The sequence below is a fragment of the Taudactylus pleione genome, unplaced genomic scaffold, assembly GCF_031769625.1.
Source record: "Taudactylus pleione unplaced genomic scaffold, aTauple2 ptg000419l, whole genome shotgun sequence".
In the NCBI taxonomy this organism is placed as follows: domain Eukaryota; kingdom Metazoa; phylum Chordata; class Amphibia; order Anura; family Myobatrachidae; genus Taudactylus; species Taudactylus pleione.
In genome coordinates, this window is record NW_028284821.1 from 190,422 (window position 1) to 214,433 (window position 24,012).

Below are 24,012 nucleotides of genomic sequence, written 5' to 3' on the forward strand. Positions count from 1 at the left end.
TAGCTAAAAAATACACTGGAATCATTTCACTTTTACTGTAAATCTGTAAAGTCACAGACACTCTGTAATTCAGACGCCTGGAGGGGATGTAGTTATGGCCGTCAGTCTCATTCCCCACAGCGGAATCCCCGCAAGGGAATTAACATAGGCAGCGAAATACCAACACCTATGTTACTCTCGATGCCGGAGCGGAGAGGACGCCAGCCCGAACAAAGGTAAGTCCTGGGCGCCCTTAGCATTAGCCGTGGCTGGGAGGGATAGGAGTAGGCACTCTAGCAGGATTAGGGTTAGGCACCCCTAGGGGGGGAGGGTTAGGGTTAGGCACCACCAGGGGGAGGTTAGGTTTAGGCACCACCCCGGGAAGCTTAGGTTTTGGGTGCGGGTAGGGGTGGTTAGGGTAAGGCACTAGGGGGAGGAGGTTAGGGTTAGGCACCACTAAAGGGGGGTTAGGGTTAGGGGGGGTCAGGGGAGGGTTAGAATACTTTCCTGCCCCAGTTGGAATATCCTGCAGTTGTGCATGTGCTGTCGGGATTTCAATCCCATTCCCTCATTTACTCTCCTTCCTTGTCCCCTGTACACTCTGTACGTTCATTCTTTGCAACATATGGTGAGTGGACTCCGCACATGTGGAGTTCATGGGACCCTAGGCACCGGGCAATAGGCAGATGAGTAGTGGGGAAATACAGACGAGGAGTACGTTGGCTGTGGCCTGTCTGGTGCCCAGGGCCTCGTACAAATGGACTTTTCCATTAACGTTTTGTAAAAAGTCCATGAATTTCCAATACCACATGTGTTGTGACCTGATGTGACTTATTATTAAATAGATTACATCTAGTATAGTGTGAGCATATTCTTTTCCTGTCATACAGTATCATCCCCCAGGGAGCTTCTGTTCCTGGGCAGTAATATGTTTTTTTCAGCCTTAACCAAGTTAAACCTACAAACATTTGATCAGAGTGAGAGATACGTCTGTTTTATTGTTTTTGCTACATAACTGCAGAAGTAGCCGTTTATTTATGACTGGTAATAGATGAAGGGTTTTGCTTTCTATCATAAATCCTAAAAATATCCTTACAGGGGAAAAAGGTCTCCAGCTGCCGCCATTACTGTATGTAGTGTTTAATGTTTAATCAATAAAGTAGGTATATTACTATGCGGAAGGTGGAATCCTAATACCGACCAATAGCATGGATTTGCAGAGCACAGTGAGCAGGTGTACATGATATTTGCCTTGGACACCAAGCTTTATTTGAGAGCTACACACCTGATGAGAGAGGCCATTTGCCAATCTTGTTAGAAAAGTGTACCCAGCCCTACGGCTGTCGCCCTCCTCCCCGTGATTCCAGTGTTACTGAGCTGAAGTGAAGGGGGAATGTATTTTCTATGTTACACAAGAGCTAGTTCCTCCTGCATGCAATGTTTTTTTTTTTTTTTTTTTTTAGTTGAATCGTCCTCTTGTGACAGGAGAGAAGATTAATCCCTTCAATTCAACCTGACAACACTGGAGCAGCTTAGACTTTATAAACACTTATCTTGTCCAGTTGAAAACATACAAACATTTAAAGTGCCAGTGTCACGCCACCCTAAAGCTGGCCATACACACACACACACACACACACACACACGGGACCCAGTCACATTGTTGACAGTTACTACGTCGACACTAGACACTAGAATGTCAACATGGTTCAACATTTCAACAGGCATCATATGACCGGCGAGACCTGGAAGCTGTGCTGGAGCCGCTGCAGCTGTCGGGACCAAGTAATGTATGTCAACCTGTTGCATGTATGTCAACCTGTTGTATGTCGACATGATAAATGTCGACTCAACATACAGCACCCGCACACAGATCCCTGGTTGCTTGGCATGAGTACGTAATGGTTGTGTAATGTAACCACCCATGTGGCAGTCCAGTTGTACATAGGTCTCGCATAGTTGCTCAGGCTGCAGGACAGTATACACCATATGTGAACTGTGTGACACAAAAGAAGATTCTTGAAATCTCTTATCAGAAGTGTTTTTGCCAAGGATTGGGCTTGTGGAAAAAAAACTTCCTTTTGGGCCCTGATTCAGTCACACATATATGCAGCCGCATTGTGTGCATTACAATAAATATAGATCTTCACCTTTATTCAGAAATTTCTGTGGCCACACTACCCCTATTCTGTACATCTGCTTGTGAAACTAATCGTCATCAGCATGTAATGTCCCTGGTGCAAAGGATGCATCCGAAATAAGTCGGATCTCTGCGTACACCACGAAAATCTGTCTCACCGTCTGCACCAGGGCCGGGCTGTCCATCTGGCACTTCTGGCAAATACCATATGGGCCGTTCCGGTGTTAAAGTGAAGGAGAGATAACACCTAGCGCATATAACACCCTAGTTAATCAGATAATAGATAAATGAGTGGTGCTTGTTAATAATTCAATCAGTCAATATACATATGTATTGCAGCCCCACAAAGGGTATCTTCTGCAATATAATCAAATAGATATCATAAAAATAATTAAGGATATTCCCAAAGAAATAAATACATACAAGATAAATATATAAAAATAGATTTATTTAATTTAAGATATTGAAAGTTAATGTAGACTGAAATTTTAAACAGTACTAATAGATTGAATAATAAAATATAAATACTGTCTATTGTCACAAATTGAGGCACCTTGTGTGCCTATATATATGATAATCACTGTATAAAAACGGGCAGCATGTCATATGTAATGGTGGTTACACAATTATGGGAACTAATACCGGTATACAACAAATAACATAGGACGTTACAAACAACATGCTATCCTGAGGAAGCCTGAAGGCGAAACGCGTAGATCGCAGATTCACTGATCCTGACAGGAGCCGCACAGTGCTCACCGCGGCCATCTTGGAAAGTCTGCTGGCAGACGAACCAACTTCAGTGGACTCTGAGAAACCATTTCCGATCATCAAGAAAAGGAAGGTAATCATATACCCCGCGATAAGGGAACAAGAGGCGGCCACAGCCCGCACTGGTCTGGGGTAACATCATTATCCCTCCCAGATACTAGAACGCAGTATTGACTTTAAGAAGTACAGTCATACTGTGCTGAGTGTAACCAGGACTAGCTCTACATTGCAGAGCAAGTAAAACGCCATTTAGCGTATTGCTTAAGGCAAACACACTATACATGTTGTTTGTAACGTCCTATGTTATTTGTTGTATACCGGTATTAATTCCCATAATTGTGTAACCACCATTACATATGACATGCTGCCCGTTTTTATACAGTGATTATCATATATATAGGCACACAAGGTGCCTCAATTTGTGACAATAGACAGTATTTATATTTTATTATTCATTCTATTAGTACTGTTTAAAATTTCAGTCTAGATTAACTTTCAATATCTTAAATTAAATAAATCTATTTTTATATATTTATCTTGTATGAATTTATTTCTTTGGGAATATCCTTAATTATTTTTATGATATCTATTTGATTATATTGCAGAAGATACCCTTTGTGGGGCTGCAATACATATGTATATTGACTGATTAAATTATTAACAAGCACCACTCATTTATCTATTATCTGATTAACTAGGGTGTTATATGCGCTAGGTGTTCTCTCTCCTTCACTTTACCACATGTATGTTCGCATATAAGTGAGGTTTTGTAGTGCCCTCACTTACGCCAAGCTGCAATAACCCTAATCAAATAATAGTGGATTAGCGCATGCCTTCCCCTCCTTCTCATATACCATAGTTCCGGTGTTAGACCCTGGCTGAGCAGCTCCGCCTCCTGGCACTCTGCTCGGCTGGGATACTAATATACTGGGGCGTGCCGTGAGGCCAGGCCCCCATGACTCGCGACACTCCCCCGTGAGATGTAACCACCCCCCTTTTGTGGTAAGACCACTCCCCTTTTGCAGGCGCTTGCGCAGGAAGACTCCCAGGGTTGATCAGCAGTCCCAGTTCCAGTCCCTGGTCTGCACACTTACAGTGCATCCGGAAAGAATTCACAGCGCTTCACTTTTTCCGCATTTTGTTATGTTACAGCCTTATTCCAAAATGGAATAAATTCATTTTTGTCCTCAAACTTCTACACACAATACCCCATAATGACAACGTGTAAAGTTTTTTGAGATTTTTGCAGATTTAATAAAAAAAAAAACAAAGAAATCACATGTACATAAGTATTCACGGCCTTTGCCATGAAGCTCAAAATTGAGCTCAGGTGCATCCTGTTTCCACTGATCATTCTTGAGATGTTCCTACAGCTTAATTGGAGTCCACCTGTGGTAAATTCAGTTGATTGGACATGATTTTGAAAGGCATACACCTGTCTATATAAGGTCCCACACTTGACAGTGCATGTCAGAGCACAAATCAAGCATGAAGTCCAAGGAATTGTCTGTAGACCTCCGAGACAGGATTGTCTCGAGGCACAAATCTGGGGAAGGGTACAGATAAATATTTGCTGCTTCATATCTGACTTATAGCTTGCTTCTCCAGACTGCTTTGGTCACTGCTGGGCACGGAAGAGTCACTACGTTCTAAATGTACAACAGTCTTCTCTTTGCTCGAATGCTTCTCGGGCTCCATTGGTGCCGAAGAGATTTTGTTTAGTTTTGCAAATGCTTGGTCAATTTCACCGAAAGTCTTGTTTTTCGTTTCTGGCAAAATGAAATAGAGATAGAGGGCACCTGCCAGGCAGATCGCAGCAAAAACCAGGAAACAGTAGTTGTCCAAGCCATTCTAGAAAGACAGGGAAGGCAAGCAAATTAGAACAGGAGAACTTAGTTTTTGTATGTGCATGCATTGTCCAAATATTGTATTTGTTTTTTCTAGTTAATACCTACTCAACATCTACAAAAAAAGTAAATAGGTCTATCAATGCATAATGTAACATAAAGATATAAGGGCTGATATAGAGTTGATAGCCATATGTGGTGTTGCGCTAATACCTCCCATTTACCTTATATAAAAATAACTTGACATGACAGAAATAAAAAAACAAGATACCAATATAATATATTAAATGCAAGTATTTTTATATAAACATACAGTATATCAAGAAAATTCATGCACTATTCATAGTATCACAATAAAATTGTATTCTTTAATAAGCTTATTAGCGCCCAGCTGAAGTGGTGTTGGTTCCTTATACAGAGTTGGGCACAAAATAATCATGATCATAAATTACTCCAAAACAGTGTACACAAAAATAATGTATTTCTTTCACTAATTCAGAGTTGTACACATCTCGAGCTATATCTGGCTCTGGCATGAGCAGTATATGTACAGTACGTGGTTTATGCCAAATCATCATTGTGCATTTGCACCTGTTTCAGTTTGTGCCCTACAATACCAGTTTCTGTCTTAAGGCCCCCATACATCAGAGATTGATTGCAGCAATCGTGCAATTTGCAATCGATTGTGTATTAAAAATCTTTCCCTTTTTCAAACGATTGCAGATTGCAGAATTGCCACAATCGATTGAAAAAGGGAAAGATTTTTATATACAATCGATTGCAAATTGCACGATTGCTACAATCAGTCTCTGATGTATGGGGGCCTTTAGACTGGTAAAGGTCATCATATTTGCCCCTGGGGTAGATGTACTAAGCCTTGGCGAGAGATAAAGTGGAGAGTGCCAACCAATCAGCTTCTGTCATTTTTCAAACATAGCCTGTAATGTGACAGTTAGGAGCTGATTGATTGGTTCTTTATCTCTCTCCAAGACTTAGGGCCTGATTCAGAGCCGCTCGTAAGCGGCCGCTCGTTCTCTCCGAGCGATGTTTGCCCAACTGCGCATGCGTACGGATCATTATACGCATGCGCGAACCAGTCAGTGCGGTCGAAATTCATGTGCTTGCAAAATAGCGAATGCCTGATAATTTGAGTGACAGAAAGAGGCGTATGTGGGTGGTAACAGGGGAAGGTGCTTGAAAACGGGGAGTGGAGATCCGATCGCAGGCGTGCTTAAAGGTCAAAACGGGTGTTTTATGGGTGTGCATAATTAAAACAGCAGCGTCATTGACCACGTCACTGGGTTATTTTATAGCCAGAACTGCTCGCAAAATTGTGGTAGCAAAAGCCAACCACAAGAATAGCGAGCAGCTCATACCCTGGTCGATGTACTCGATTAATCTAATAAAAAGCGGACATGACGTAGGATGCGAGCGGCCAGGGGGCGTAGTTTCCCAAAAAACGACCGCAAGTTTTGTTAGCTCGTTCAGACCTAGAGGCGTGAACAGACCGCAAAGAGCGAACGGTTCATTTGAATAGCCACCCCTATTTTCTGGACGAGCGAGCGCTAATTGCATCCGGCTCTGAATCAGGCCCTTAGTACAGTACATCTCCTCTCCTGTCTTATTATTTTGTGACCTACAATTGCATATCCTACTATGGGTCTATTGGATGTATGATTATGAATAGCACTCCATAATCTGTGTTTTATGACCTCTGCCATTAGAATCTGCATATTCACCAATAAAGAGTCTTGGAAAATATTTTTTTACACGGATAAACCACACTCTGCACGAGTCCAAAACAAAGAGTGATGTTGACCAACAAAGGTTTGAGATTTGTTGCAGATGTCAATTGGGACAGTGGGCCTGATTCAGAGCCGTTCGCTATTTGCGGTCGTTCGTTCAAAAACAAGGGGTGGCTATACAAATGATCCGTTCGCAAATTGCAGTCTGTTCACACCTCAAAGTCTGAACGAGCGAGCAAAACATACGCTCGTTTATTTGTTAAAAACGCCCCTTGGCCGCTCGCACCATACGTCATGTCCGCTATTTATTAGATTAATCGAGTACATCGACCAGCGTATGAACTGCTCGCTATTCTTGTGGTAGGTTTTTGCTACCACAATCTTGCGAGCAGTTCTGGCTATAAAATAACCCAGTGACGTGGTCAATGACGCTGCTGTATTAATTATGCACACCCATAAAACGCCCGTTTTGACCTTTAAGCACGCCTGCGTTCGGATCTCCACTCCCCATTTTCAAGCACCTTCCCCTGTTACCACCCACATACGCCTCATTCTGTCACTCAAAATAGCAGGCATTCGCTATATTGCGAGCACATGAATTTCGGCCGCACTGACTGGTTCGCGCATGCGTATAACGATCCGTACGCATGCGCAGATGTGCGAACATCGCTCGGAACGAGCGTACTGCCGCTAGCGAGTGGCTCTGAATGAGGGCCAGAATTGGCTGATGAATGGCTGGAACTGCCCAACATGATGGGACACATCTGTGTCTGATTCTATAGATGTCTCTACACCTTTACTGTGATCAGTTACTGCTTGTGATTATGTATTCTATGTGCTGTATGACGTTGATTGCTTAGAAGACTGTTTTACAGAAAACAGATTGACTGACTGTTCTGTCATCCTAAAATGTTTAGGGCAACATATAATAAACAGCACATTGAATGGCCTCACAAAAAAATATCAGTATGCTCCAATTTCGATATGTGCAGAAGCCACACAAAAAAAGTGCATTCTGTCTTTAAACTGGAACTAAAATTACAGATTACTACTGTATGATTTTCTTGTAAAGTTTTTATATTCACATACAGTATATTATTTCATGGATATTATTTAAAAAACTTATTGAGAAATTCTATTTTAACAACCCATGAAATCCCAAAACAACTGGGGAGTATAGCATCAGCTGGAAGGTGAATATGCATGGGAAGCAATACTGGAGGGACAATAGGTGGAGCTGTGGCATAGGCTCTCATTATTGTTTCCTGCTTTGATGTAAAAGTGCACTGTCTTGAAGGAATGGGTATGAAATACCGGCGGCTCAGTAGCTGCAGGTTCAAATCCCAACAGTGGCGGCCCAAACAGTCAGAATGATGGCGGCTGTAAGTATTCTATCCCTACCCCTCTCCCCCCTTCCTAACCCTCCCTTAGTGATGCCTAACCCTAACATTCCTGGCGGGTGCTTTACCCTAACCCCCCCCCCCCTTCCAGCACCCTAAACCTAACCCCATACATCAGCAATCTGAAAACCACAATTGAACAATTTGAAGATTTATTGCCCGATCTTAGGATTTCCCAATCGAGCAATCTGCGCCCATACACTACAGATCTTTTTCAGTGATTTGCAGATCGATTGTAGCAAACACAGATCTGGCAATCTTGAATGGCCCATAATTTTGCTAGAAACGGTCTGCAAATCTGCTGATCATGTCCATACACTAGCAATCTACAGCCCCAATCGATCTGTGAAATCCAACATGTTGGACAATCTGATTAAACAATTCCAATCACTTTTTGGTTGCAATCTGCGATCTGTGAAGCCCATACATTGCAGATTTTTATACACAATCGATTGCAAATTGCACGATTGCTGCAATCCATCTCTGATGTATGGGGGCCTTTAGACTTACCTAGGTCCGAAGTTTTACGATCGGGATGCCGGCTGTCTGGATTCCGACACAGGTATCCTGATCCCTAAGGGGGTTGCGGAGTCAGCATTTTTCCAGGCGGCAGAATTCGGACGTCGGCCGGCATCCCGTCTGCCGGCAATACAACTACATCCCTCTAGAAGACTCTTATTGGTAATCCTCCATGTTACGTTATGCTATGAGTTTTACTTGTACTTGTCAGAGTAAAGTTTACTCCGCAATCTTCCTGACATGTTGGTGCTTGAACAAAGAAGCATATTCTGCAACACCAATTACCTATCATTGTCGTCACTGAACAACACAATATTTCATTGCAGCCAATTATATACTGTAAGGTTTGCAGAACACATGGGATAAGTGAATCAAACATATTTGTAAAACAATTATAAATGTGAATTAATTTAACACCTATAGTTGATGTAATAGGCTAATATACAACATTAGCATTGATTACTTTTTGACAAGTATTTGAGGTATCTGCAGACTGTAAAAATGTATTACATTAAGTTTTCAAGGGTCATTTCATTGTGTGGGGTACAATTCCTACATAATAAGAATTTCTTATTAAGCCAGTCTTCCCTCTTCCTTAAAACATAGAGCTTGATTCAGACCCGCTTGCTAGATGCGTACGCTCGCTCCCAGCGTATGCAAATTCGGCTAAGTGACGGCAAGGCAGGCGATCGCATGGCAAGACATAAGCACGCCCACCAGCCTGTCTAAAGACGCCCACTTGCGCATGTCATCTCCAGGAAGTGTATGCAGCCATCGGTACCATCGAGAACCATCGGATGCATTCGCAGTGCTTGAGTTTCTCTATACCCTACCGCAAGCACTTCAGTGTGAAATACAACCAGGTGACGTGTACTATGACGCTGTCTGTTAATTATGCACGCCACTGAAATGGCGTTATGACGGTCAGGCATGCCTGCATTCACACCTCCACTCCCCCGTTTCTAGTGGGCAGCCCCTGTCACCACCCACACATGGCTTCTCCTGTCACTCATTCAGCCGGGCAGTCTATGCTGTGTGAGCGTACGCTTCCTGATCACTCAGACTAGTTCGCGCACGCGCACTGCTATGCATACGGATGCGCACATTGCAAAACATTGTCAGCTACGAGCGAACGCTTGCTAGCGAACGGGTCTGAATTCGGACACATAGTACAATAATAATGCACGTACAATATGAAAAAAAACAAGTTGGCCCTATAACTATTCTGTTAACATATTTACCAGAAAGGTATTTAAATAAGAGAATGGAAAACATTATATTAAGCAATCACAGAGGTCATTAACACAGTATCGCAATACAATAATTAACATGACAGTGCCTAAAGGAATTTTACAAACATTTCTCTGCAAACCAAAAATCTCCAATATATTGTGCTTGTTCATAAGGTCATGGGTGTTATCAGGAGGCTGTGGAAGGGCATACATGTTTTATTGCCAAGGGCTCAAAGTGTTCTCTGAGCTATGCTATACAATGACAAATAATAGGAGGCTTTGGTTTGTAAATGTTGCAATCATTTCATAAAAAGCCTTTCACTAACATACTGAAATTATTTTGTGTCACCCAGTAATTTATCCCTCTAACAAAGGTCATTTTCCGACGTTCTGCACAAATGGCATTTCTTCCTGTGTTGTGAATCATATATTTTTGCATATTTCTGCCTATTTTGAAGCATTAATGCATTTCGCCACCAGGATATTGGTAACTGTGAGGAAGCACTATGTAACTAAGGGGTGCAGTGGATCAGGGTGTCCTTTGTACAGATAAAGCAAAAATGTGATTTTAGTCAGCTTAAAAAAAATATTTGACTGCCCTTGAAGTGGGGAGGCTCCACATTTAGGGGCGGCTTCAGAGGTGCACACAAGTCCTATACATGGATGGAACTTGCTATATTTCTAATTGTGCATGTTCCGTGTTCAAGCAAAGACAACTCAGAGCAACTAGAGCAACAATGTTCTTGTGTCTGAGTAGGTGTAACAAGGCATTTGTGCATAGGATAAGGTTGTCGTGGGTGTGTAGATGGCATTGCAGACTATTCATAGGGGAGTGTAGGCAGATATGTTCTGCACAGGAGATAGAGCTGATGCATAAGTGCACTAAAGCCGCGTACACACTAGACGATAAATTGGATGATATGAAAGAAACTGGTATCGTTCATCGCGTTCAATATCGTCCAGTGCGTATGCAAGATATCGTTAACGATGTCTTTCATCGCTTGTACTTGATATCATCAGGTTCTGCAAGTACGGGGATGAGGGAGGGTGCAGTCACTAAACGATATTGGTCAGTGTGTATGGTCGGTGTTGTTAACGATATTGAGCCTCGCAGTGCAGGGGAAACACTTAACGATACCGCTCATGGAGCATATTGTAAAGTGTGTATGCGGCTTAAGGGCCTGATTCAGAGGTGGATGCTGTTGCAGCCCCAGCTTCATCTTTTTACGCAGCTGTGACTGAGGGGTCTATTTACTAAGTCTTGGATGGAGATTAAGTGAACAGAGAAAAAGTACCAGCCAATCAGCTCCTCACTACCATGTCACAGGCTGTGGGCCTGATTCAGAGCCGGACGCTATTTGCGCTCGCTCGTTCAGAAAAAGGAGTCGGCTATTTAAATTGAGCGCTGTGGTAGGATTTTCCTACCGCAATCATGCGAACAGTTCAGGCTAAGAAACAACCAAGTGACGTAGTCGATGACGCTGCTTTGTTAATTATGCACACCCTTAAAATGCCCATTTTGACCGTTTGGCACGCCTGCGTTCGGATCTCCACTCCCCGTTTTCAAGCACCTTCCCCTGTTACCACCCACAAACGCCTCATCCTGTCACTCAAATTAGCAGGCACTCGCTATTTTGCGAGCGCTCGATTTCCAACCGCAATGACTGGTTGGTGCATGCGCATTACGACCCATACGCATGCGCAGTTGTGCGAACATCGCTCGGAGTGAACAAGCGGCCGCTTACGAGCGGCTTTGAATCAGGCCCTGTGTTTGAAAAGCCCAGTTAAGACAGTTAGGAGCTGGTTGGCTGGTACTTTATCTCCATTCACTTTATCTCCATCCAAGGCTTAGTAAATAGACCCCTGAGTCTTTATGCAAATGCTGCAGTTGATGGGCTCCTGATGGGCCACTCTGCGCATTAAGACGCACCATCAGAGATTGCACTTACCCTAAGGCAAGGGCAATTTCTCCATCTCAACATGGCCGCCGGGGTCAGAGACAAAGACACGCCTGCGCCTGGCTAGCCACTCCCCTGCTTCCTCCCAAAAATATATATAAAAAAACTGAAGAAGATAGCGCTTCCCAGATGATCTGCTATGTGAGAAGAGACTGCTGCCAAAAAGAAGAATTTGTGTGATTGCTTCAGGTACTAATAGAAAAAATTGGCTGCGCTCAATTCTACACACTAGGCATATATATTATGAACCACACTATAGTGAAAAATTATATACAAAGATATTTAATGTGGCAATATTGTACACAGATAAAAAGTATTCAAAATATGTGGAACATGTATATGTTCCTAATGGAAATACATACATACATACATACATACATACATACATACATATATTACTATCAATAAGAAATAAAACAGATTGAATAGATGTAGTCAATGTTCCTGGTCATATTTAGGCCAGAAGAAAAAATGAATGAATGTTTCTCTTGGATAAAGATACTGTATCTGTGGCAACTTGTGAATTATTGCAGCAATTTAATAAAATGTTGCTATTGGATAGCACGGAATGCGCTCACCCGATTCTGGTAGAAATATTGTCTGTGATCTGCAGATCAGGGGTCTCAGTATTCCACGTATAATGCTATGTTTGTCCCAAAACTTGCAACGCTTATGCTTATTCTATCCGTCACTGGAAATCAAATTGTCTCCCTCTTATCACGGAAACTCTTAGTATTGTTGCTCCGGCCGGCGGCTCCACCAGCAACTGTATACTGCCTGACACGGAGTGGAGCAACAATACTAAGAGTTTCCGTGATAAGAGGGAGACAATTTGATTTCCAGTGACGGATAGAATAAGCATAAGCGTTGCAAGTTTTGGGACAAACATAGCATTATACGTGGAATACTGAGACCCCTGATCTGCAGATCACAGACAATATTTCTACCAGAATCGGGTGAGCGCATTCCGTGCTATCCAATAGCAACATTTTATTAAATTGCTGCAATAATTCACAAGTTGCCACAGATACAGTATCTTTATCCAAGAGAAACATTCATTCATTTTTTCTTCTGGCCTAAATATGACCAGGAACATTGACTACATCTATTCAATCTGTTTTATTTCTTATTGATAGTAATATATGTATGTATGTATGTATTTCCATTAGGCCACATATTTTGAATACTTTTTATCTGTATACAATATTGCCATATTAAATATCTTTGTATATAATTTTCCTCCCCAAAATACCCAACGATATGGCATGGATCTGGATGCAGTTTCGATCTGCGTCCTTGTGCAGTAAGCATCGGGACACAGGAGGAGACAAACATGGTCTGCTTGCGTATGGCATCAGCACGAAGTACAGCTCTGATTCTGATCCATGGAGTCTGATTCATGGCCATACACAGTGAAGATGTTTGCGGAGTTCAGTGATTGTTTTGCTACTATGCATGCACAAGAATCCCTAAAACCTTGTATTGAGATGTACCGTATCGGAAATGTGCTTGGGTGCTGACTGGGAGGTGCCATTTCAAATGCACGCAAATGGTCCCTACTATGGGCGTATTATTGGAGTGGGGCTGTCATTGAAGTGTTTGCGTACACAGACGTTTACTCACTCACACTGGAGCCCATACTCAGATGGAAAATCCGCACCTAGCATGGTGTGTTGGAGCAAGTCCTGATGGTGGCGTGTAATTGATGGTTGCATCAAGCGGTATTACAGCCTATAAAGATACACAAAGTGGGACAATCCAGTCCTTGCACAGTGAGACTGATGCTTGTACACCGGGGGAAGGGCTGATACTAGAATAAGCATATACTGTAGTCGCAGATGCGACTATGGTAACAGACGCTAAAGCCGTCGCAGCAGCGTGTAACTCAGAATCAGGCCTTAATAGCGATGATGACTATTACCACAGATGTATAGAAAGAGGTGGTGTGGCAGAATAAACGCAGCCATCTCTGATAACAAGCCAAGCAATGCAGCTGGAGCAGCGGCCGACTTGCATGAGCCTCTGATTCAGTCTCTTATACAGTAATGGTATCTGCAGAACGTTTAGCCATATACAAAAAGACTTGTATTTTTCACATCCTCTGAGCTTAATGATTATTGGGCACCAGCCGTCACTTTCAATGGTACAATACATGTTGTGCATTACTAGGATGCATTTCATGTGGATTGCATGGGTTGTTGCTGACATTTGGTGAAAATTGCATTACAACAGCCCCATTACAAATATATTTACAGGTTGAGTCTCCCGTATCCAAAATGCTTGGGACCAGGGGTATTTTGGATAACGGAATATTCCGTATTTTGGAATAATTGCATACCATAATGAGATATCTTGGGAATGGGACCCCAATATACACACAGAATGCATTCATGTGTTATATACACCTTATACACACAGCCTGCAGGTCATTTTATACAATATTTTCAATAATTTTGTGGCTCAAGCAAAGTTTGTGTACATTCATGAAATTCATTTATGTTTCATATACACCTTATACACACAGCCTGAAGGTAATTTTATACAATATTTTTAATAATTTGTGCCTTAGACAAAGTTTGTGTACATTGAACCATCAAAAATCAAAGGTTTCATTATCTCAGTCATGCCAAAATTATTCCGTGTTTTGGAATATTCCGTATTTCGGAATATTTGGATATGGGAGACTCAACCTGTACTGAGAAAATTGTTGATGTGTTCAATACTTATTTTACCCGCTGTGTATATATATTATCCAGGTGCCTTTCCTATAGAGTGCAAGTAATGTGCAAAATTGGACTGCACTCTGGAATCCCCAGCTGTGTCAGCGGTCATTCATTATTGCTGGGGGATCCGATCCTGAGTGCCATCTGGTACATAGATATATAATTTAAATTTGAAACCTTAGGGCCTCCCTGTCTTAAGTACACCAGGCCCCCCAAAGCCTTAATCCAGCTCTGCTAGGGGGGGGAGGTATGGTTGGTGTTATGCCCAGGGGCTGCACGGCCGCTAATCCAGCCTGCTATAATAGTCAGACTCCCGCAAGTCACAATAGAAAATAAATGCCGGACTCCCGTCACTGATTATTATATGAGTGGCGCGTCTGGCTGGGCTGTCTCCACCTCCCATTCCCTCCCTTCCGTCCACTTGCCACGTCAAGTTACTGCATTTTGCCGGGCTAGAGGGGGTCCTACACTATACTAGGCATCTATCCCATGACTTTTGCCACTTCACTGTAGCATGAGAGGTGGATGTAAACACACATATGACAAGTTCCACTGCCTAAGGACCATGATATTATATTACCCAGCTAATGCAAATTATTTTCAAAGGCAACAAAATACCTGGAAAAATAAATGCTAATTTCTTTTGGGTTTGAGTGTTTAGCCAATTATATACAGCATACTCTACCATCAAAACTTATGTATTGCTGCGGTGCCGTATTTTTATTCTGAGTGTTCAGTCTCTATTATTGATTATCTTTCATATGTATGTCACCTCTCCTTATATATATATATATATATAGTGACACAGTTAGGTTAGGGGGTCCCTCTCCTGGGTAGAGGAACACACACACACACACACACACACACACACACACACACACACGTCTGGATGCAAGTACAAGCTGGTCGGCGCCAGTCTTTATTGTGCAAAACAGAAACAACAAAAGAAAACATAAACATAAATCCTAGCCCTGTCTGGGCACTAACTTCACAGGTAATTCCCTCACTACTAGAACCTGGCAGGGCCTAATGCCCTCACTCTGCAATTATCGGGACGATCCGCCCGATATCGGCGGATCGCCGCGATAATTGCAGCGATGCGATATTTACCCTGGAAACTGTCGGCCTCATCGGGCAGTGTATGCCCAGCGCAGCTGACAGACGGACATTTCCTGTGTTCCTTCCTACGGAAGGAACAGGGAAATGTCTCCTCCCCCGGGGGCGGAGCGCGGATGTCAGGCTATACACTGTGAGATTTCTCTCACAGTGTATGCCGGCGACATCTGCGGCTGGCAGGAAGCCAGATAAAATGTCTGTCGGTCTGACAGACATTTTATCTGGCAGTGTATGCCCAGCATTACAGTTAGGTTTTTCCAGTGTCTCTGAGCAAACTCCCTGTCTGCTCTCCCAGGTGAGACAATCAGCCCTCAACACACTAGGCTTATATTGGCCACCCTCAGGTGGGAACCCAATCAAGCCTGTAACCAGGCTGCGAGAACCAAAACCTGGAGTGGCCGTGGGTGGAGCCCTCCCTCTCCTCTCACCCACAACCCCCAGGTCCCAAACCGGCTTTTCAAAAAGCCGAAACTCAAGCCTGCTACACTGCAGACTTTCTCCTGAAGGTTTAAAACACATAAGACAGGAATCTGGGATAAATGTCCCTGTCACAGGCCACTTTACCAGTGATCCTATCACATATCCCCCCCCTTTGTTTCGACCTATGGGGCGGAACAACTGAAGCCCCCAAACAATGAACGCGTGACAACGCGTCTGCTTTAAACAACAGGCCCCATGGCCTGTGTTCCACTGAAAATTTTAAAGTTTGTAACGCCCACTTTATTGCCAACGCCTCCTTCTCCACTGTGGCACTGGGTAGGCATCGAATTTTGAAACACTGTTCAACTTTCGGAAGTCATTGCAGAAATGCACACTCCCGTCGGGCTTTGGAATCAACACAATGGGACTTGACCATTCACTATGATACTTCAATAACCCCTAACTCTAGCATATTTTTAATTTATTTCGACACCGACGCTCTTGGTGCTTCTGGTAACCTATAGGGCTTTAGATTAACTTTAACCCCTGGGTCAGTGATGATGTCATGTTTAACGACCGAGGTTTTCCCAGGTACGTCAGAGAACAGCACCCTATTTCTAACCAGAAACTCCTTGACCTCTCGTTGTTGAATTGCCGACAGGGTTTTTGCCACTGTCACTTCGGGAACTAAGGGCCCTGGACTTACTGGAGGGGCTCGGATGGCTGACAGTACCGTTCTATCTTTCCAGGGCTTTAACAGATTTATATGGTATATCTGTTCCGGCTTTCTTTTCCCCGGCTGGTAAACTTTGTAATTGACCTGTCCCACTCTTTCTAAGATTTCAAAGGGGCCTTGCCATTTAGCCAAAAGTTTATTTTCCACAGTGGGAACCAACACTTACACTCTGTCCCCAGGAGCAAAGCTGCGTAACTGAGCATTGCGGTTGTATACCCTCTGCTGTGCTTGTTGAGCCTGTTTCAGGTGCTCTCTCACTATTGGCACCTCTACAATAGGCAATGGAACTAGTGGACCCTTAAAACGTGGTCTGGGAGCATGATACTGACACTCAGGGCAGGATAAATCCTGACACATTGCCATGTGGGGATAGGACAAAGGACTATCAGGGTCTACGGGTTTACCATCAACTACCTTTACATTCTTCCTGGCTTTTACCAAAGTAGGGTCTTTCAACTGCTCCACGGCAAAGACCTCTCTTCTGACCTCTAAATCAGGCAGATGATCCACTGGCCCAACAACACTTCCCACCTCAATGGGAGGCACATCAGTTGGCGGGCCACCGTCACGCTCCGCATTCTCTAGTTCGCCAACCATAGTAGGAAAAGGGAATAACTCTGACTCAGAAGAAACTCCCTCCTCCACTATATCGACAACCTTCTCAAGTGGAGCGGGGTTGTTCACTTCTGGAACAAAACGGCTTTCCCACAATTTCCAGAAGTGAACAAAGTCTCTCCCCAATATTGCATCGTACATCAGACCAGGCACCAAACCCACAGAAACTATAGCAGAGCCACATGGTGTCTCAATGTTCACCTCGGCAGTAACATAATATCGATTATCCCCATGTATGCAGGTCACATCAACAGTTTTCCCCTTATGCCTCGAGGGGTTCACCAGCTCAGCTTTTATAAGTGTCACCAAGCTACCAGAGTCTAACAGTGCCTCTACTCGGTTGCCATCTACAGTAAGTACACACATGTGCTTATCAGTCTCAGCCTGCCGGTCAGCCGTACAGGCTGTCTGTGCAAAGAAAGACCCCCTGCGGTAGACATGAGCAGTATCACATTGCATAGGTTCAGTTGTAAGTGAACAATTAGCGGAAATATGGCCGAAGTCACCACACCGGAAACTCTGAATCATATTAATGTCTAGTCGTTTACGGGGCAAGAACCTTCCTGGCCTGGCAGGCCTGTCTCCAGGTTCTACACCCTCAGTCTTAGGTTCATCCCACCGCCCAGCACCCTTCTCCCCTGGAACAGTCTTACCGGTGTCTGTGGGAGTTCGCCGTTGCGCCATCGGGGCTCGCTGGGGCATACTCCTCAGCTCCTCAGCCGTCACGTACCTCTCCACCAGCTCGACCAACTGCTCCGCGGACTTAGGGTCTGCATGGCTCACCCACTTGCGCAGAGTCGCAGGTAACGATCGCAGGTACCGGTCCATCACGACCCTTTCCACGATCTGTGGTCCCGTCAGCGTTTCGGGCTGTAGCCATTTTGAGGACAGATGGACGAGGTCATGAATCTGTGAACGTGGAGGCTTGTCCATATGGAACTCCCAGCGGTGGACCCGTTGGGCACGAACAAAGGTGGTGACTCCCAAGCGAGTTAGGATCTCCTGTTTTAGTTTGTTATAGTCCTTGGCATCAGCCAGGCATAAGTCGAAATAGGCCTTTTGTGGCTCCCCAGACAAAAAAGGTGCCACCAGACTTGCCCACTGCTCCTGGGGCCTACTCTCCCTTTCGGCTGTTCTTTCAAATGCGGCGAGATAGGCCTCCACATCATCGCCCGAAGTCATCTTTTGGAGGAAGTGACTGGCTCGTATGGAGTGAGTGGTGGTGGGAGGACCCGTATTAACATCTCTGGGTCGGGCGACCAGGTGCTGTACCACCTCTTTTATGGCCTGGCTGTTTTCCGCGATGGCGACCTGTTGTTGCCTCTGGGCTGTCTCCAAGGCCAACAGTTGCACCCTAGTGGATTCCTGCTGAGCCCTGGTAGATTCCTGCTGAGCCCAGGTAGCTTCCTGCTGAAGTTTGTTCATCTCCTGCTGAGCTGCTGTAGCTTGGAGCAAGGCCTTAATAAGGTCCTCCATTTTGTCCTGGGGTGTAGGTTGGAAGCTGAACCTTGCCTCTCTGAGCATTGGCTGATGCCTCCTCTATGGGACTCCAAGGACACAGTGTTATTTCCACACTCACCAATTGGGTGTCTGTCCCTTTAATTTTTAAACGGAAAGTTTTCCTCTCGCTGCAACTTCAGTGTGTGTGGTTGCCCGCATTCTCCACCATATTGTGACACAGTTAGGTTAGGGGGTCCCTCTCCTGGGTAGAGGACTCCTTCCTTACACACACACACAGCAGCAGGGAAGCAGCACACCAGTCTGGATGCAAGTACAAGCTGGTCGGCGCCAGTCTTTATTGTGCAAAACAGAAACAACAAAAGAAACCATAAACATAAATCCTAGCCCTGTCGGGGCACTAACTTCACAGGTAGTTCCCTCACTACCAGAACCTGGCAGGGCCTATTGCCCTCACCAGCAACAAAAGCACAGCACAACACTTACAGTTAGGTTTTTCCAGTGTCTCTGAGCAAACTCCCTGTCTGCTCTCCCAGGTGAGGCAATCAGCCCTCAACACACTAGGCTTATATTGGCCACCCTCAGGTGGGAACCCAATCAAGCCTGTAACCAGGCTGCGAGAACCAAAACCTGGAGTGGCCGTGGGTGGAGCCCTCCCTCTCCTCTCACCCACAACCCCTAGGTCCCAAACCGGCTTTTCAAAAAGCCGAAACTCAAGCCTGCTACACTGCAGACTTTCTCCTGGAGGTTTAAAACACATAAGACAGGAATCTGGGATAAATGTCCCTGTCACAGACCACTTTACCAGTGATCCTATCACAATATATATATATATATATATATATATATATATGCCCTGATGATGTTGGAACTATAGTTGCTGACTTATAGCTTGCATCTATCTGAGTGCCGCTGATCTTTCAAAGTTTGTAGTGGGACTCTTTGCTGGAGTTACCTACAGAGGGCACCAGTACTTTATATTCATTCAACAAGTGTGCTGCCCACCAGGCTGTTTTATATATATGTATATATATATATATATATATATATATATATTTCTTTATCTGCACTTCTGAGATGTCTGTTATTGGCATGCATTACTATACACTTAGCACCTTAAATAGCAATCGGTATGAAATACCGACGGCTGAAGCCCAAAGGTTCAACATCCCGACCGGAGGTTGTAAGTAGGATAACCCTCCCCTGCCCCCCAGTGTCCTGGGTGCTGTGGGACTGGCAGCGCAGGGTACACCACTGGCCATGGCACAGGTCCACCCTAGTCAGTCAGTGCGGACTGCAGTGAGTGCAGTCCGCACTAAACAGTAACACACACATAGCGGCCGGTGCTGGGTAGTACACTTGTACTACCCGGCGGTGATGTGTGTGTTGCAGCAGCCAATGAGAGTCAGACAGACTCTCACTGGCTGCTGCACCCACTGCCAGAGCCGGGCTGGAGCTCATTCCGGCTCCTTCAGTGGGCGATGGGAGAGATGTCATGACGTCTCTCCCATAGTACCGAGCAGGAAGATGGAGGAGCAGACAGCGGCAGGCGCGACAGGAGCGGGGATTCAGATAAGTCAGTGTTTTGTGTATGTATGTCTGTGTGTGTTATGCACTACTGGCCGGGGGCACTGTATCACTACTGGGGGCAATGAATAGGGAGGACAACTACGGGGGGCACTGTATAAGGGGCACTGCATAGGGGATCACTACTGGGCCCTACTGCGGGCCTGCATAAGGAGGACTACTACTGGGGGCACTGTATAAAGGGCACTACAGGGGGCCTGCATAAGTGGTACCACTACTGGGGGCACTGCATACTGGGAGTACAGTATAAGGGGCACTATTGGGGGCCTGCATAAGGGGGACCACTACTAGGGGCACTGCAAAGGGGGACTGTATAAGGGGCACTGCATATGAGGGTACAGTATAAGGGTGCACTACTGGGGGCACTTCATAAGGGGCACTGTATAAAGGTGCATTACTGGAGGCACTGTATAAAGGGCACTGTATAAAGGGCACTACTACTGCACATGGGGCACTGCTACTGGGGACATTGCATAAGGGGCACAACTACAGTGGGCACTGCAAGAGGGGCACTACTCGGGGCATTAAGGTGCATATGGAATGGAAAGGAATGACGCAAAAGGGATGTGTGTCATGTTGACACGCCCCATTTTTCAGTGGTCACGCCCCTTGTGGCACGTGACCACACCCATTTTTCAGCGCACACACAAAAGGGGGGGCTCAATTCATCGTGTCCTGGGCTCCAGATACCCTAGTTATGCCACTGCCCCCCCTAACCCTAACTCTCCCTTGGTGGTGCCTTACCCTAAAACTCCTGGGGTGATGCCTAGCTCTATGACCCCCCTGGGGTGCCTAAACCTAACTCCCTCTCCTGCCCTGTAAACCTAACCCTCCTCTGGGGATGCCTAACCCTAACCTCCCCCCACGGGTGCCTAACCCTAACCCCCCATCCCGTATCCTAACCCTAACACTCCTGGGGGGTGCCTAAGCAGGCCTGCCAAGAGTAAAGCAACTTCCAAGGCCCCCCCATAGAGGGTGTGTGGCCATGGCATTTAGGGGCATGGCACCCGTTAAGCAGCTTCATTGAAACCAGCAAGTGCCGGACCTTGCATATGTATGACACACACACATGTATATACACATAATATATATAGTGGCGGCACACGCAGTGTGAGTATAAAGGTCAGGGTTTTATACTGTTATTTGTATGTCCTGATGACCAGTGAGGCAGAATGCAGGTGTGAAGGTGCGCTCTTACATAGGGAATGGTCAGTAAGGCAATCATGCAGACCAGCACCTACTGTGTACAGTATATAGGACTGTTAGGAGGTTTATCCTTTGCACCTAGTATGGGGCAGGAGCAAATACATGATGATAATGTTGACTTGCAGTACAGTAGACCAGGCTCACATGCTGCCAATGAAACATGCAGTTCTGCAAACTGTATTTTTTTCAGCACATTTCCTTTCAGTATTATTTGCTCATTTTGCTTCCCACTCTGCATCTGCTTTTAAATGTACAGTACAACCCCATAACATTCAAAACATGGTCCAGCCTCCACTAACATTTAGTTGAAGAAGAAGAAGAGCTGACACCCTCTGGAAATCTTCCCTTTCTCCCTGAATATTTCAAACTGCAGTCACAGCCTTCTGTAAATGAATCTGGGTTACTATTAGGGATGTGCGCCAGACCATTTTTGCCAGATTTGGATTTGGTTCTATTTCGTCATCCGGATTTGGATTTGCCAAACTGTGGTGACTGGCTTTGGATTTGGATTTTTTACAAAAATTGACAAAAAAAAAGCTAAAATCACATAAATTGGGCTTTTTTTTCTTCCTAGAATGTTATTAACCTCAATAACATTAATTTCCAGCAATTTACAGTCAATTTGGAAGACCTCACAGCTTATAATATTGTTTTCATAATTATTGGCCAAAGGTTGCAGTGAGCTGACTGGTTACCAAGCGTCAGAGCAGCGAAACACAGATACCACAGTTTAAAGCACATCTATGACATATTGCCAAACAACAGTGGCAGAAATGAAAGGTAGAGCAAGATGGAATTGTCCTTGGGCCCTCCCACCCACCCTTATGAAGGATATTAAAAAGGACACTTTGTGGCTGAAGTGCTTGGTTTGTTTGGGTACCCACAAAAAAAGCTACCAATCTGCTAAAGGCAACAGGTCTACAGTGGCAAGATGTCACCATCATTGCCATCCTCACCCTCATCAGTGTGTACATCATCCGATTCCTCACACAATATTAATTCATCCCCGCTGGAATCCACCATTACAGAAGTATCTGTACTGTGACGTGATTGGCGGGAAAGGTTTTCCTTGTGAAATTTCCAGTTCATTTTAATGAACATAATTTTTTCTACATTTTGTGGAAGTAGCTTCCTACATTGTTCGCTCACAAGGTTCCCAGCTATACTGAAAACTACACACTGGAGGGTGGGCAGCTTAAGTAATGCAAATCCAGTTTATACAAGGGTCTCAAAATTGCCTTTTTTTTCTTCCAATATTTAAAGGGACTCTGTGACATGTCTACTTGTACGGTGTCCTGAAAATAATCCTCCACCATTCTTTTGGATGGTAATCGTAATAGATGGAGTTATGGTAGAGGTGTCACTGATGTTGGGCAATTCTTTTAGACCCAACCAGATGTCAAAATGTTGACTTGACTTATCTGCATCACCACTGGACCTTTTGGAAAAGGTGAATTTTTTTCTGGCTGCTGCTGGAGACACCGAACGAGGAGATGTCGTCGTAGTGCCATGTGTCACTTCAGCTGCCAACTTGCTCACCAGGAGGGCTTTGGATCTTTTAAGATCTGGGTCAGTTGTAAAGAAAGACACAGCATATGACTTAAATCTAGGCTCAAGCATGGTTGCTAAAATATAATGATCAGATTTCAAGATCTTGGCCACCCGTGGATCCTGGCGAAGTGAATAAAGGACTTGATCTATCAGTCCAGCATACTTTGCGGACTCGCCCTGAGTTTAATCTCCTCCTTCAATTTTTCCAGCTGATTTTCCAAAAGCCTAATCAGGGGAATCACCTTACTCAAGCTAGCAGTCTCAGCACTCACTTCACATGTGGCAACATCAAATGGTTTGAGCACCTTGCACAAGACAGAAAGTACTCTCCACTGTGCTGGGCTATGGTTCATTCCCCCTCCTCTCCCAATGTCATGGCTTGTCGCATAGCTATGGATGGCTTTTTGCTGCTCCTCCATCCGCTGAAGCATATAAGTAACCACTTCTTGATTCAGTTGATTAATTAAACTGCTCTGCAGGTGCTACAATCTCCTGCACGCTGTTGCTGAATGCCGAAAATGTCCCAAAATTTTTCAGGCCACAGACAGCATCTGCTGCACGCCCCTCTCATTTTTTAAAAAACCCTGCACCACTAAGTTGATTGTGTGAGCAAAACAGTGGATGTGTTGGAATTCATCCAGCTGTAATGCTTTCACAATATTTGTAGCCTTGTCAGAAATCACAAATCCTGAGGAGAGTCCAAGTGGGGTAGGCCATGTTTCTATGACATCTCTTAGTTTTTCTAAAAGGTTATCAGTGGTATGCCATCCAGTGATGCACAGAGTAGCCTGCCTCTGAATGAGCTGGTGTTGTTTGTTGGATACTGCTTCTGCTGCTGAAGGCGATTTACCCACCCAGTGGGCCGTCACAGTCATGTAATCTTTAGTTTGCCCACTACCGCTTCTCCACATATCTGTGATTAAGTGGACAGTGGGTACAATAGTGTCTCGTGGCCGCAAGCCCCAGAGAGCTTCTGGCTCTAATAGAGCCGGAAGCTCTCCCACTGACA

At 44.7% G+C, this 24,012-nt stretch overlaps 1 protein-coding gene across 1 annotated transcript in view; it reads right to left on the reverse strand.

Moving 5' to 3' along the window:
- Nucleotides 1-4,174: 4,174 nt before the first annotated feature.
- The window catches only part of SLC2A9 (solute carrier family 2 member 9), a 400,199-nt gene continuing 380,361 nt past the window's right edge, over nucleotides 4,175-24,012 (reverse strand). The window contains exon 13 of the mRNA XM_088447118.1: nucleotides 4,175-4,741. Within this exon, the coding sequence (XP_088303244.1) occupies nucleotides 4,469-4,741 (273 nt within the window). The 3' untranslated portion in view covers nucleotides 4,175-4,468. The remainder of the gene's footprint in view (nucleotides 4,742-24,012) is intronic.